At 41.3% G+C, this 17,079-nt stretch overlaps 1 protein-coding gene across 5 annotated transcripts in view; it reads right to left on the bottom strand.

Annotated features, from left to right (window-relative positions):
• The window catches only part of PSD (pleckstrin and Sec7 domain containing), a 543,766-nt gene that overhangs the window by 109,541 nt on the left and 417,146 nt on the right, over positions 1-17,079 (bottom strand). For all 5 annotated transcript variants that reach the window (XM_077259193.1, XM_077259189.1, XM_077259192.1 and 2 more), the window contains one exon: positions 180-223. In XM_077259193.1, coding sequence (XP_077115308.1) covers positions 180-223 — 44 coding nt within the window. The remainder of the gene's footprint in view (positions 1-179; positions 224-17,079) is intronic.

Genomic DNA, 17,079 nt, shown 5'->3' with positions numbered 1-17,079 from the left:
GTTAACATACTATAAACAAAATAAAAATGAAAAAATGAAAAGCAAAGAAAAATATTATATTCAGCTGCCCGTAGCTTAGTAACTCATACATGTTACAGGTTGTTGGCAAAAATGAGAAATATCAATGTTCTCTCTAGACAAGTACAGGGCAAATCAAGACTTTGTTTACATTTACTTACATTGTCCACTGTAACTTCTCATTCTTGATTGAACTGTACAAAGCCTAGAAGAAAAAGAAAAGAAAATGTGAAGTGTACGTTGAAAATGCGATAGTAATTTAATATTAAAGCTAAAACTTAAAACTAGGACTGTAAGCAGATCACTGTATGCATCATTAATTTAAAAAGCTTAGAAAAGTGCAGATCTGAGCCCCCATGGTTTGGATCTGGCTTATTAGGCTGGTGAGCCACAGCATTATATTTAAAGGTATGAAAACCATGGGCATGGCGCTATACTCTAGGGCAGAGGTCCCCAACGTTTCTGACCTTGAGAGTCACATTCAGCTCTGAGAGAGGGTCGCGAGCCACATCCAGCCTTGAGAGAGGGTCGCAAGCCACAATCAGCTCCCGCCCCCTTACAATAATGGTAGCCAAAGCTTTTCCACAAAAATCAATCACCCCAAAGCAGTATACAAAAATCCATGGGTCCTACAATACCCCTATTCAGTATTCTCCTATAAAGCACTCCCAAGACACTGTCACATCCAGCTTCAAACACCTCCTCTTAGATCATCTCAAAACCCCTAAGACCATTATTTGTGCATCCAGATCTGCTCTTTTGTGCAGGGCTGCTCACAAAATTCACCATTTTCAGATGTGCTCTTCATAACTGTTTGCTACAACTGGAGCTAATGCACCAAACTGACAGACAGCCGCGAGCCACAATTCATGGAACCGCGATCCACATGTGGCTCCCGAGCTACAGGTTGGGGACACCTGCTCTAGGGTAATACATTTCTAAACATTGCTATAGTTAAATTACCAGTACTAGCGATATGGAGAAGAATTACTTATAAGACTGTGAAGCGTAGCTCCTTCCAGTCACATCGGCAGTACTTCAGTTGGGTCTAGTACTGGTCTCCTCGCGGCTATCACATGCTAGTAAGACGTCAATCTAAGCTGCGTTGAACCAACAGCTAGAAGACAGAGTCTAGTTCTACAGCAGCACTGTCCACTTGGCTAGCGAGAGCAGCATGTTAAAGTAATGTTTTTACCATCAAATTAATGCGTATGTTTAGAACGTACCCCAAGTTTAGTCAATGAAATGACATTGACAGGTTTCATTTAACAGAACACATCATGAATAAATCACTTTGTGATTATTATAGATTGCAGTGCGGTATCACGTATAGGTTAACTAGCGAAGAATGCATGGAATCATGTATGCATGCTGTGAATTTGGATTGCAAAGTATCCACCATTTTTTAATCAGGATCATAAATGAAATGAGATAGATGGATTACAGCTCATAAGATAAATCCTGAGAACTTGCTGTGCAGACGCTTCACAGGCAAGTGGATAGACGTAATCTGCTGTGAAAACTGAGGTGCCTACAAGGATCTATTTTTTTATGTCTCCAGCCATATGAAAACTATAAAGCCTTTCCCACTTGAGGGTGTCAGAAATAGGAAATGTTGAATGCAGTCAAGTGGGAATAGGTAAATGTGTTCCTAAAGTGTTAACTTGATCAAAAATTCAAAGGCTGCCAAGTGAAGTGAATGGAAGTGAGAGTAGTTCTGTCTTTCTTGCACATGTTCCTACTAATTTCCTCATCATTACCTCTCATTGTAACGCCTGAATATTCTTTATAAATATCCATTTGTATCTATGAATGTAGTTTACAAAGAAATCATTTAAATGTCTCTCATTAGCATACCTGTTTTCTTTTGGTTTGTTTTCTATCAGCACATAAAGCACATGTAACATCCTTGTGATTTTCACGTGAATCTAGTTAAAAAAGCATTGGGTATATACTTTTCACACTTGCGAAAAAAAGTGTCTATCTGTATTATTGACATCAAATTTTTCTTTGATTATTCTATACTTGAAAGTGCAGTACATAACTGAAAGACTATGATAATATCACATGAAATTGGTGATGTGAGAGTACTGTAATTCTCTTAAAAAGAATCTGTCATGTCAAAAATTCTATTAACCTTCAGATTAACCCAATAACCACAACAGCGTTACAAAACTGCCTGAGCACTTTACTTAATGCCCAACTACTGGGAGAAAATGAACTTTATTTCTCCAGGAAGCCACCGGCTTTCAGTTATAGAGGTGCAGCCAGAGAGATTGTTGTCACCACGCAGCATACAGTGAGCAGCAGCTGAAAACAAGCTCCGGCACTTTTATTGACACCTGTCTCTGCACAGATGTGCTGCAGAGCGAGAGGTCAATCAAATTGCTGTCGCGTGTCTACAGCCACCGCTAACTGTGTATTGACTGGTGACTACAATCTCTCTGGCCGCACCTCTATGACTGAAAGCCGGTGGCTCCCTGGAGAAGCAGTTAATTTTCTCCCAGTAGACGCTCTTTTATTAAGGTGACCAGGCAGCTCTATAGTGGTATTAATCTGCACAATAATTTGCAGGTTAGGCTACTCTAACACATCAGGTTTTTGCCCGTCAGGCTCAATCCGGCGAATTGTGAAAAAAACGGATCCTTCGCAAATTGTGAAAAACTGGTGCGACAGATCCAGTTTTTAGCCAGATCTGACTAGCTGATCTGGCTAATTGCATTCGCTGGATTCTGGGGAGGAGAGAGAGAGAGAGAGAGATCCCCAGAATGGAAAATGCATGCTTAATTTAAAAAAATGGAATCCATCGCTGGATTCCATCATTTGAAGGATCCGGCGCCATAGGGTTCCATTATAGCAAACGACAGATGGCGACAGATCAGTCGCAGTTCGTTTTTTCGACGGACACAAAAAACGTTCCTATGTCTGTTTTCTCCGGCCGCCGGAAAAATAATTTTCAATGGATCCGGTGAAAAACGGATGCAATGTGAGGCCATCCATCGCAATCCATCGCTAATACAAGTCTATGATAAAAAAACGGATCCGGCAGCAACATTTGCCGGATCCGTTTTTTTCAAAATTGCCGGATTGTGCCTGACGGCAAAAAAATTATGTGTGAAAGGGGCCTTAGTGGTGTTTGAGGACATGACTCTGTAACATGACACAATTCAATTCAAGTCCAATAGGCAATGGACATTAATCAGAAGGTTATGTTCAGAAATGGTGGATTTGCAATGTGGAATTGAACAACATCCCAGATGTGTGATGTGTTAGGAAATCAAATCACAAATATGCTGGCAAATCTCCTAATGTGTGAGTAAATCAAGTCCTTAGGTTAAAATGGTTAGTATGCGGTATATTTATCAATACAATACAATTTTTATAATGTGAAAACTTACACTGCACCAGATTTTTCACAGTAGTTAGCGTTGTTTGATAAAAAAGACTTAAGACTTCACGTCTAAAGGCCTCCCATACACATTAGACTAAAGTTGTATGAATTTGTTGACATCAATGTGTTTGACAAACAGTATAATGTGTATGCGGCCTGACAGATGATCCAGGAGTAAAAAATCTGTAAGGTCCTTTTGTTCTCTAGGAATAAGCTGCAGACAGAGGAGTCTTGCAGCGGCTCTCTCTCATAGAGGACACAGGATCACTTGGTAGAGCGAGGGCACCTGTGTATGGGACAGTTGGGGGAGATAGCTGCCGTCCAAACCATCGTTCAGCAGACAACTATCTAAAGTGTATATGGGGCTTAAGTTTATACCGTCTAACAAAGTGTTGGCACAATTTCTGGCACACAATGCCATAAGTTAGGCTACTTTCACACTTCCGTCTATTGTCCTCCGTCGCAACCTGTCATTAAGGGCAAAAAACGGATCCTGCAAATGTGCTTGCAGGATGCGTTTTTTGCCCATACACTTGTATTAGCGACGGATCGGCACACGTCGCATCCGTCGTGCGACGGATCCGTTGTGTTTTGGCGGACGCGACGCACAAAAAAAGTTAAATGTAACTTTTTTTGTGCGACGTGTCTGCAATTTTCGGCCACACATGTGCCGCCAAAACTCCACCCCCTCCTCCCCGGACTGCAGAATGGGCAGCGGATGCGTTGAAAAACTGCATCTGCTGCCCACGTCTTGCAGTTATTTCACAATGTCCGTCGGTACGTTGGCCCGACGCATTGCGACAAGCCCATACCGACGGAAGTGTGAAAGTAGCCTTAGGCTATGCCTGACCCTGCTAAACTACACCCTTTTTCAGCGAAGCAATGACTTCCGGTTGGGTGTCTAAAATACATAGTAATTATGGACCATCCTTTACAGTACAAAGACAAAACATAAAAAGGTATACACAGAGCAAAAATTGTCATTTCCACAGGAATATAGCATACTGTTACATACATTAGCCATTATGTTGGAAGTATGAGCTTTTATTGGCATATTACTAAATGTCTGTATGAACAGAGCCTTAATGATGAACTTTAGTATTAAACTCTATTTACTTAACAACGTCTTGAAACCTAGAAGTCTTTAATTGAAACCTAGCCTAAATATATTCTCTACCACACCATGTCCAGTGATCAGTGAAAATAAATGAGCATTATGGTTCTACAACTCCACGAGGAATACGGTCTGTGGGAAGTGGAAAAGAACTGTGGTTTGTGGTGTCTGTTGTATCGGTGACAGTCCATGAGGGCAAATTAAAGCGCACATTTGGGTATATGGCATGATCTGTATGGTAAGATGAGCGTCTCAATAAAACTAATACGATAAACCAAAGCAGGTGAAATAAGATTTCCGTGAAGCCGTTGCCATTTCAGTCACGATTAATGTAACCATGGATATAATAATGGATATTATTGTTTCACAAGCTCTCTTCTCTCTGTTATCATCACGTGCCCGTCATCTTGCCTTGACGCTCACTGAACAATGAAGAAGTCGGCATTGTTTGTACAGGACACGTGAAGGCGTCCTACCTTCTGCATGCTAATAGAGCTCATGAGAGGCAGTGCTCAGCTTGGGGAAGCAGAGAGCACCGGGAAGGCTCGGTGGGCTCTCATCCAGAGCGTCGCTAAGCAACTTTCTGCAATCTGACGCACTACATAATGGACTGATATTTTTATGGTTTACTGATAATACATGCATGTATCTTAGCATTGCTGGAACAAGTAGAACAAATGTTCTAACTGTTTTGACTACACTTACTTCACCCTAAGACTATCATCACTCAGGATATACAGATATCATGCACGCTTTTGGTGGACTTTAACTAGAGTCATAGTTCACTTTGAAGCTGCATTAAACATTATATTAGAAATTGCATAATTTGCATAATTTGCAACGGTCCAATATGATGTAATTGTAATTACTAACTTTAACAGCTTAAGTGTATTGATGGGCTGCAGGGAAATTCTAACTCCTGACAGTTGTCGCACAAGAACTGTCATCAGCACTCAGGTTGTGTGTCGTCAGACTGCAGATATAATCAATATAATTTAGGACCACTCATACGGTAATACAGACTCACGACCAGGTATATGGGCAAAAATACATGCATAGACTTTTAATTGTTCTTAAAGGGAACCTGTCTTCAGGATATTACACGCCTAACTAAAGGCATGTGGGCCCTCTAATGCTTATTAAATCCATACCTTCCTTGTAGTATTTTGTTTGGAAACTAAAAGAAATCCAGCCTTTTCATTGGAAGTTTAGGGTGCAGGCACTGCACCTCCATGCATCATGCATCTCACCCTTGGCTACACTCACCCTCAGCCTCCAGTCTCTGAAGGACAGGTCACTCTTCTCTCATTGACCTGCCTACCTTGTCCGAGATTCTGTGCAGGTGCCGTCACTGCATTGCGTGAGGTTGTCTCATCAGAAGGGGTGGTACATGCACAGTAATCTCCTGATAATGTTGCAAGAGCCGGACTATCAATCTACATATGCGCCGACCCTCTGACGAGATGACCCAAGGCAATGACAGCGCTTACGTAGAATCTCGGATAGTGGAGGCAGGCAATGAGAGAAGAGTGACCTGTCTGTCATAGAACAGAGTATGGAAGGCAGGGAAATAGTGGCAGGAGAGCTGGAAGTGCAGTGTTCACCTCCTGTACTTGTGATTAAACTTCTAAAAATGTTTTAAGAATATCTGATTAAAACAATAATAATAATTTTCTCATGAATCATGATAATTTCCTTTTAAGAGAAAAAAAACAAATGATCACAATGATGAATTCTAAGGAACAGTCGTGATGACAATGGGACTATGGTTTTGAAGCTTCACAATCCATAGATGAAAAATGTGTTACAAAATTCTATTTTATTTTTATGGAAATAAAGGTAGATAATTTGTGCCTTTGTGTAATTGTATACAGGTGGACTGCGTCTCTAGTTTATCTATTCACAAGATAGAGAAACAAGGTAAGAGATGTCATTGATACTTTCTTAATCTCTTTATGTAATTCTGTTCTCAAAATAGTCATCATACATCAGTCATGACGATATCTTACTGGCCTGACCCCACTATGAATGAATTAATTTGCAGCAGTTGTTGCCTTGGAGACAGAACACAAAGTAGCGCTGGAATAAGTACTATGAACTGTCACTCGGGTGGGGGTGGTTGTGTTGTCATGAATCTATTTTCTTTAACTATAGACAAAACCGTGAGCCATCTTCAGCATCGACCATGCATTTCCTGTATTTTTAGATGGTTCAGACATTTTTTATTGCACAATATGATACTGTTTTATGAAATTTATCATAGTAGGGAGTATGCCATCTAATGTAGCCATAACATGTGTGGCATTTCCAGAATCTGAGATTTTCTCTTGAAAATGTCCCTGTTTTATAGATAAGCAACATGAAATATTCATATTTTGCGCAAGCTAAGAAATATTGCTAGGCAATACATATTTACACAGTGATGCAAACTGAATCAACCTATGAATACAGTATCAGGAAGGAATAAAGAAACTATAAAAAACATGCTATTTTAACCCCTTCATGACCGTGGGATTTTCCGTTTTTCCGTATTCGTTTTTCACTCCCCTCCTTCCCAGAGCCATAACTTTTTTATTTTTCCGTCAATTTGGCCACGTGAGGGCTTATTTTTTGCAGGACGAGTTGTACTTTTGAACAACATCATTGGTTTTACTATGTTGTGTACTAGAAAACGGGAAAAAAATTCCAAGTGCGGTGAAATTGCAAAAAAAGTGCAATCCCACACTTATTTTTTGCTTGGCTTTTTTGCTAGGTTCACTAAATGCTAAAACTGACTTGTTATTATGATTCTCTAGGTCATTACGAGTTCATAGACACCTAACATGACTAGGTTATTTTTTACCTAAGTGGTCAAAAAAAATTCCAAACTTTGCTAAAAAAAAAAAAAAAAAAAAAAAAAAAAAAAATTGCGCCATTTTCCGATACTGATTTTTCATGATCTGGGGTCGGGTGAGGGCTTATTTTTTGCGTACCGAGCTGGCGTTTGTAATGATACCATTTTGGTGCAGATACATTCTTTTGATCGCCCGTTATTGCATTTTAATGCAATGTCACGGCGACCAAAAAAACTTAATTCTGGCGTTTCGGATTTTCTTCTCATTACGCCGTTTAGCGATCAGGTTAATGCTTTTTTTTATTGATAGATCGGGCGATTCTGAATGCGGCGATACCAAATATGTGTAGGTTTGATTTTTTTTTATTGATTTATTTTGATTGGGGCGAAAGGGGGGTGATTTAAACTTTTATGTTTTTTTTTATTTCTTTCACATTTTTTTTTACTTTTTTTTTTTACTTTTGCCATGCTCCATGGGAGGCTAGAAGCAGGCACAACTCGATCGCCTCTGCTACATAACAGCGATCATCAGATCGCTGCTATGCAGCAGAAAATCAGGTGTGCTGTGAGCGCCGACCACAGGGTGGCGCTCACAGCTACCGGCGATCAGAAACCATAGAGGTCTCAAGGACCTCTATGGTTACAATACTGAAGCATCGCCGACCCCCGATCATGTGACGGGGGTCGGCGATGACGTCATTTCCGGCCACCCGGCCGGATGCGGTAGTTAAATGCCGCTGTCTGCGTTTGACAGCAGCATTTAACTAGTTAATAGTGGCAGGCGAATCGCTTTTTCACCCGCCGCTATTGCGGGCACATGTCAGCTGTTCAAAACAGCTGACATGTCCTGGCTTTGATGCGGGCTCACCGCGGAGCCCTGCATCAAAGCAGGGGACCTGACGTCGGACGTACTATCCCGTCCGACGTCAGGAAGGGGTTAATGAGGTGGCCACTACTTTTACATTGATTGACTATCCTATGGATAGGTCATCAATGTCTGATCGGCTGAGGTCTGACAACCGGCACCTCCACTAATCAGCTGTTATCGGTGTTGGCGGTGGCGGCCGGAAGGAAGTAGTCACTTGCCAAGCTGCTCTGTCTACTTGCCTTGATACTGAACATCTGCCGCCTATTCAAATCAATAGGAGGTGGATGTGTAGTACCCTGCGGCAGCCACTACCAGAAGACGGAGCAGCTCAGCAAGTGAAAATTTCGACTGGCGGCCGGCAACACCTTTAACAGCTGATCGGAATTGGTGGCCCTCAAATTGGTGGACATGTGGCGGGTACTTCACCCGGGAGTCAGAGACTATAGTTATTACTCTGCGGTTCATAACAGTTACTCCAGACTAGACCACCTGTTTATTTCTCATGATCTGTTGGATAGCAAACCTGGTTGTTCAATAGATACTATCTTATGGTCTGATCATGCACCAGTATTTGGGGAACTTGGGGTACAGAGAAGAGGAGGAAATAGGGGTTATACATGGAGACTTAATGACAACCTTTTGAAAGATGAGATATGTATGTTGGCTATTAAGGATGCAGTTAGGTCTTTCCCGATAGATCATGCTCAGGATCCCACACCAGAGCCTATCAAATGGGAAGCTCTTAAATGTATATTAAGGGGAATTTTCATAGCTCATGGGGCTAGACTGAAAAGGGAAAGGTCCCAAAAACTGATGGACATTCTGACACTATTGGGAACTAAGGAGATGGCCAACAAGTCAGCTTCAAGTCACATACTCAGAGCTGAGATTTCCTCCTTGAGGCAACAAGCACTGGCTATACTAGAACAAAAGTCCTTGTGTGTAAGAGATAAGATACGTAAGCATTACTTTGAATATGGGGATAAAAGTGGACGGTTACTGGCAAGATCCTTGCATCCTAGACTTATACAGTCCCCAATTTTTAGCATAAATTCCTCAGAGATACTAGAGGAATTTAGAAAGTACTACTCTAACCTGTGTAATCTAACTCAACAAGGGAATAATACTTCAACATCAAGACGACATATAGTAGAGTACCAGGAAAAACATTCCCCGGGAATTTTACAGGAGGAAGCATTAGACTATCTGGAACAGGACTTCTCAGAAATAGAATTAAAGGGGGCTATTCAGAACCTAAAAATAGGAAAGAGTCCGGGACCAGATGGGTTTACACCCAGGTTCTACAAAACGTGCCAGGATCTGTGTGTCCCTCTCATGGGGAAGGCATTTAACAGTATCTCACAGACTTGTCATTTCCCGTTCCATTCTACACAGGCTCTCATTACTGTAATACCCAAGGAAGGTAAGGATCATTCAATATGTTCCAATTTCTGGCCGATTTCTCTAATTAATGTAGACATTAAACTGTACTGTAAAATGATAGCACTTAGACTTAACCCATATATCCCACATCTAACTCATAGAGAACAGGTGGGTTTTGTCCCGGGTAGGGAAGCTAGGGATAATACTATTAAGACAGTATCCTTGATTTCAAGGGCCAGAGCTGGGAAGATTCGTTTATGTTTGTTATCATTCGATGCCGAGAAGGCTTTTGATAGAGTTCACTGGGGATTTTTGGAGGCTACACTAGAGGCAATAGGCGTACGACAGACGATGAGGAACTGGATTATGGCTCTATATTATGATCCATCAGCCAGAGTGCGAATAAATGGGCAGCTGTCAGAGCCGTTCTCAATTAAAAACGGAACGCGTCAGGGTTGTCCGCTCTCCCCATATCTCTACATCCTGGTAATGGAGACATTGGCTAATGCTCTCAGGCAAAATCAGTCGATTAAGGGGATTCAGGTGGGTCACACAGAACATAAGCTGGCTTTATTTGCGGATGACCTTTTACTATATGTAACCTCCCCTAGAGTTAGTCTACCATCTATACTAAAAGAGTTTGAAACGTTTGAGAGGTTGAGTAATTTTAAGGTCAACCTGCAGAAATCGGAATTGCTTAATATAAATGTACCGGAAAACGAGGTGGAACAGCTTAAGTCCAGTTTCCCCTTTCGCTGGAATCAACACTCCATTAAATATCTGGGTGTTCATATCCCAGCAGACCCTCAGAGATTATTCGAGCTTAACTTCCTTCCACTTCGGGGTTTGATAGAGAAAGAGTTGAAGGCCTGGAGTCGTTTACCATTGTCATGGTTTGGGAGAATTAATGCCATTAAGATGGATATCTTACCTAAAATATTATATATCTTCCAGACTATTCCGTGGGATGTGGAGGGATCCTTTTTTTGGGGCCTACGTAAAATAATGAGAAAATTTGTTTGGCATAGTGGGCGTTTTCGTATTAGTCACGCCCAGTTAGTCCGGCGTAGGGAGGGTGGAGGTGCGGGCCTGCCCGATCTGCGAGCCTATCATGCGGCGACTATTGGAAATTGTATCCTGGATTTATTCCATAATAAGACAGCTAAACTCTGAGTGGACATTGAACATGAATTATCTCCTAGCCTATGTTTGGGAGTTTTTTGGCTCCCATACGGTGTTGACCTGGGGAGGATGGATATATCTGCGACATTGTACACTATTGTGAGGTCTTGGAGATGTTTTGCGAAGCGTTTCCGTTTGGCGAACATACCGGGATGGTTAACTCTCTTGGTTGGTAATCCTGGACTCCCCCCTGAACTACAACATCCAGCATCTATAGTATCCTCTAGTACCCAGGGAGCTGTTCCACGCATTAGAGACGTGACCAGTCAGACAGGTATTCTATCATTGGGAGAAATTCTGGGAGAAAGGAGGCAGATGCCGGGGCATTGGCTACAATATTTACAACTTCAGAGTTACGTCAGGTCTCTGGTGCTCCGGGGCTCGTACCACATGTCCACTCCTTTTGAGCAATTTTGCTTTATGTCACAGGGTCCGACACATTCTGTTTCCTTGATATACGGTTTGATAGTGTCTGGAGGGATGGGAGATGGGCCTCTCAGATGTACGGTACAATGGCAAAAAGAATTACACAGGGAAATTGCGCCTGAACTGTGGGTAAAGGCCTTCACATTCGCACATAGGATGTCGGTGTCCTGCAGAATCCAGGAGCTGAATTATAAAATTCTGACACAGTGGTATAGAACGCCCGCTAGGCTACATAGAATTAACCCGACAATCCCGGACACCTGTTGGAGATGTAATGGGGCGGTGGGATCCATGCTACACATATGGTGGAATTGCAGTGGTGTCAGACCTCTCTGGAATGAAATATTTGCCCTATATAATCACATTACTAACAAGCAAGTGGAGATGACACCAGAGATAGCCTTATTATCAATTTTCCCGGGCTCTGTATCCAAAAATAAGAAGAGTATATTACCATATTTCATGAATGCAATGCGCCAAATCATACCCAGACTATGGAGGTCCCCGGTAGCTCCGAGGTGGATCGACTGGGTGGAGGCGCTGGACGTCCTGTGCAGGATGGAGGAGATGGGGGCTTTTGATGACAGGTCAGGTGTCAGCTGGTACGCGGTGTGGCATCCGTGGATACAATTTAAAGAGGCTCAACATTTACAATTGTGGATATCGCAGGGTGTACTACCCAGTCCCTCATAGTGGAAAATCTATCAGGTTGTGGGTTGTTGGAGTCTTATCACTATGCCTGTTCTGACCTCCATTCTTTTCTTTTCTCTTTCTCTTTTCCTATCATTCTTTGTTACTCTTTGTTTGTTTGTCCTTTCTTATAAGTGCGACCTACTCTATCCCTTCTCATGTTATATACAAATAGAATGTATAAACTGTTATAGAACCACCATGGTGGTAGTGGTGTTACTGATGAGAGGGAGGGGGGGTCGAATGTTGTTACTAATATAAATGGTTACCATTAAAATGTTTGTACACTTTACCTTCTTGCTTAATAAAAATATATTGAACAATAACAGCTGATCGGCGGGGTGCTGGATATTGGACCCCAGCCGATCAGACAATGATGACCTATCCCAAGGATAGACCATCATTGTTAAAGTAGTGGACAACCTCTTTAATTTCTGAATTTGACTACAAAAAGAACTCTTATGTCGGGAGCACAGAAACTGAAAAATTTGGAAAAAATCCACATGCGGATTTTCCTGTAAATCTTTAGTGAATCCTTATGTTGCACATGCAGATTACCATGCAGATGTGAAAGAGCATGTATCACAAACCCCTTACTGTTAAAAGCGGTGAACTCTGAGGTGAATATCCGCAGCACAAATTGACATGCTGTGGATTGTAAACTTTGTTCCGCAAAACAACTGCAGTGTGGACATTTTCCACAGCAAGTGGGTGAATTTTGCTGAAATGTCATCCATGTGACTGATACTGTAATTTGTGGCAGATGTTCTGTACACATTTCCATTAGGTGTGTATTTACCTTTTAGCCTCTCATACACTTTAGATGGCTGTTGACCAAACCATAGTTCGGCCATCAGCTATCTCTCCTGACTCTTTCGTTCACACTCTGCCCAGAGCATCTGTGTTCTATATGAGAGAGCACCTGCCAGGCATCTCTGGCAGTGGATTTTCTCTTAGAGAACAAAAGGATGGGCAGTCTGAAATCGGACATTCTGGATCCTTCTGTCCCCAACATCATCTATCAGGAAAAAGTCATGAGGCCCCCATGTATATTAGACTATTGATCGAAATCCATCGGTATCTGTGGGTTGGACCGATGTTCACCTAATGTGTATGGGGGCCTTTAGACACATGCCCCGAGGCCTGTCCCATGGATTCAAGACTGAATCTGTAAATATAAACACTATCAAATAACAGCATCTTAAGTGTACATTGCTTCCATGGCTGGGCTATACAATTGACAAAAACAACAATTCAATACCTGAATGATATGGACATACAGAGATCAAGTGTGACATGCTAGATGAATAAAACTACTATTTAACTTTAATATCACGAACTTGGGTGCGTCAAAGGTTAATATTCCTGGTGCGCCATAGTGTTTTAGGGGGTTATGTTTCTGGTGGTCAAAAGTGTTTAAAATCTTAAGATCACTGGTGTTTTGAATTTTTAGGCGATAACCATTGTGGTTTAGGGTGTTTTTGGGCTAATATACATAATGTGTTATAGCACTATAAGAGTTTTCCCTATATATATATTTATTATTCCTTCTATAGTGTTTTGAAAGTGCACTAGTATTGTATGATAGTTTAAAAGATGGTGGTGAAAAGTGGTGAAAAAGTTAGGCATAAAAGTACTTATTCAACTTTAATATCCTGATCTAGGGTGTGTAGGAGATTAATATCCCTGGGGTCCAGAGTGTTTTAGGGGTTTTTATTTTTGGAGGTCAATGATGTTTCAAGTCTTGAGATCACTTGTGTTTTGAATTTTTTAAGGGATAATAATCCAGGTGGTCTAGGGTGTTTTTCATTACCATACATAATGTTGGATAGCACTGTAAGAGTTGTTCTTATTTTTTTTGCATTCCTGTTCTTTTGGAGTGTTTTTGGAGTGCCCTCAAGGGGTGCCTACTGAAGAAAACTTTCGAAAGTACTGACCACCCTAGAGCCCTGATGTTGTATTATAGTTTAAAAGGTAGATCTTAGGAGTTAGAAGTGGTGAAAAAGGTAATACCACTAGTGGTCTAGGGTAGTGAAGAACATAACGTTCATGGTGAGTTAAGGGTTCACCAAACTCTACACGAAGATTTTATCACGCGGTGGATTCAAACATTGCGCTGTTTACAGTACATTTACTCCATATACAAATCATTAAAAAAGGCATTTATTTTAGACAACATATATAATACAAAAAATATATCTTGAACCAATATTGTCTAGAAGGAATATGCATTTCTGAAATGACCTAACAAGGGTAGGGTTAAACCAAATTTCCAACAGCTCACCTGCTATTAACAACTTATAGGTGTCATTAAAGTTTAATGAAAAGAAAGAACAGTCACTTATTGGCTAATCCAAGACTCAGCCCCCCAACAAAAATACACTAAGATGGGGCTACTAAAATACCAATAAATAGTAATAGACAAACAAATATCATAGTTGGTGGAAAACCACATAATAAGGACCATAGCGGTTATATGTGCCCTAAAGTGAAATCTAATTTCACGAAATTTGATTAAAGCAGACAATCGCTACATAGTCTTCTCAGTAAAAATAGGATCTTTGGACTATAAACACAGTTATCGGCTGTCAATGTGGGCCAGATCTAGCTCTATGATACAATTATCATTTCGGGCTGCATTACCAGAGTGTAATGCTGGCACTGCTTGTCTGTCAAGCTTCATGAAACAACAAGTCTATATCTCAGAGGAAAAAATTTGTGTTTGTCATTGTATAACTTTTCGTGTACACATTTTATGCAGCTGCAATTTTTTTTTTAGTTAAAAATTCCAACAAATAAGAAAAAAAATGTAGAAAGCAGGCCCTACTGACAGCTGAAGTAATGATGGCTTTAAATGACAGCCTGTTGAGACAGAGACACATGATGGATCTCCTGGGACAGTGGTTAAGAAAACATTTATCTGCGGTGTAAAAAAAAGTGGCCTGTTTACAGATAATGGCAACGGATTTGCCAACATCTGCATGCGGCCTTGAGAAATTAGCTTGTATGATATGTATTAATATGTTAATGCAATTACTCTTTGTTAAGCCGGTTTTTCTGCTAGATAGAGCAGCATTAGATAAATGACGCGTTTGCGATCGAATGACTAAATAGTAAGTACATCCCCTTACTGTACACTCTGGCATATAGTAACGCGATCACAATGAGCTCTAATGCAGAATGCAGGTAAATGCACATGACAATCTATTTTACGGATTGTTCAATCCTTAATAACTTTCATATAGCAGCAATATTAGCAAGACAGACTTAAGCATCAGGTTATGCATTTCTTTCACAAATTACCAAACAGCGAGGAAGGGATGGATGGGAGGAGAGACACCCTGACGTTAAAAAGATGAAGACAGGCAGACAGGGGGAGGAACACACATATGAGACTATTAAATAAATATATATAAAAAGAATAAAAAAAAAACATTGTTGCAATTTCAAAAAGGATATATTCTGAATTATGTAAAAAAAATATTGTGCAAACATTTTCAAATGCATAACAAATTAATTCATCCACAAACCAATCAATTACCGTTTTCTTTTTTCTCCGGTTTTGCAGTCGGCTCACAACCAGGTCAGTATATAGCACAGGTTTAAGGGTCCTGGATCTCTGTGGCCAGCCATAGCACAAGGTTTCCATACCCCTGTAATTACGGCCATAGCGTACCGAGCACATGGACCGAGAACGCAGACGACCAGCGCTGCTGTTGATACTGTTCACCCCAATCATCTTTACGACGGTGACTGCAATCCGCGTCTATATCCCTTAACCACAGAAAATTTGAATACAAATAGGAGGGGGGATAGAAAAAAAAATCTGTTTCTGCAGAAATTCCGTTGATCTAGAAATGAAGAATTACTGGAGAATCCGTGCCGTAGATGGTAGACTTGGATATTGTGAAGGCTTCCACCATTAGAAGGCAAAGGACCAGGATGCTGCCTGTTGAAAATTTTCCTTCCTCATTGCTACCACATAGCTTGCAAGTCATTTGCTTTCACATAGATGGTATTTTTGATCCCCCTGTGCTTCACTTCCACAGCCAGTCACCAATGACAACAGGAACAAGCTCTTGTGTGGATAGAAACTATTCCTCCTCCCCCTCTATCCTACGCTGCTTTCTGCCGCAGATGAAGGCCAGCTGTGATCTCTATAAGGAGTGAGTCAATCTCATAGAGCAGGGCAGACAGGAGGAACAAAATTACACTCACTGCCATTGAACCAATCGCAAGCCCGGGCTAGCATCTCCACAGTAAAGGCAATTAGTATTCACAGCAGAAAAAGCTTTGTGGGAAAGAATAGGGTAAGTAACTCAATGCAGCAAGGATGGCGAGAGGAGTCAATGTGACAACCAGGGAGGATAAATGGTTAAAACGTGAATGTCTAGGCTGCTTAATAGCCTCTGGGTCAACCCTGCAATCGGCATGCTCGCAAGTTACTGAAAGCCTGCCATCATTGCTACCTATTACACTGCTGTCAATTACAGACAAAAGGAGATGTCAGCAAGTTAACAGATGGTTTGTCACTGACATCTAAGATCATGAATTTTCATAAGACTGCAGGTAAACCTATAATATAGGCAGAAATACTGCGGATTCAAAGAGTTAAATGACAAGTGTATAACCGTATTGCGACATGTTACGCGTGTGCTGCTAAGCCGTTATTTGTAGTAAGTGTGACCAGTCCCTCCACTGAGCTCAGCTGTTTGTGCTCCACTCTCCTTCCATTCAGTGTCCGGGAAGACCAAGAATCTCCTTCCTGTCCCTTACACTAACTCTCATGGGGTAAATTCCTCGCTCCCTAACGCTAACTCTCATGGGGGCAAATTCCTCGCTCCCTTACACTAACTCTCATGGGGGCAAATTCCTCATTCCCTTACACTAACTCTCATGGGGGCAAATTCCTCGCTCCCTAATGCTAACTCTCATGGGGGCAAATTCCTCGCTAATACACTGCGGTGAGATTCTGAATATTTTCTTTCAAGCATGTCCCCAGTGACAAATACCAAGGTCTAGATTCTTCTGCACAGAACATTTATGGAGCTTTCCCCATTAAAGCCCAATCATGTGTATTGTGAATAAACTCTGAAGGCAAATACAAAGTGGAGCTACAGCCGGCAAGCCCACAACACTTTCTACGCCTCTCATTTTCCCTTTTAATATACTAC

The sequence above is a fragment of the Ranitomeya variabilis genome, chromosome 4 (assembly GCF_051348905.1).
Source record: "Ranitomeya variabilis isolate aRanVar5 chromosome 4, aRanVar5.hap1, whole genome shotgun sequence".
Taxonomy (NCBI): domain Eukaryota; kingdom Metazoa; phylum Chordata; class Amphibia; order Anura; family Dendrobatidae; genus Ranitomeya; species Ranitomeya variabilis.
This window is presented reverse-complemented; position numbering and strand designations above follow the sequence as displayed.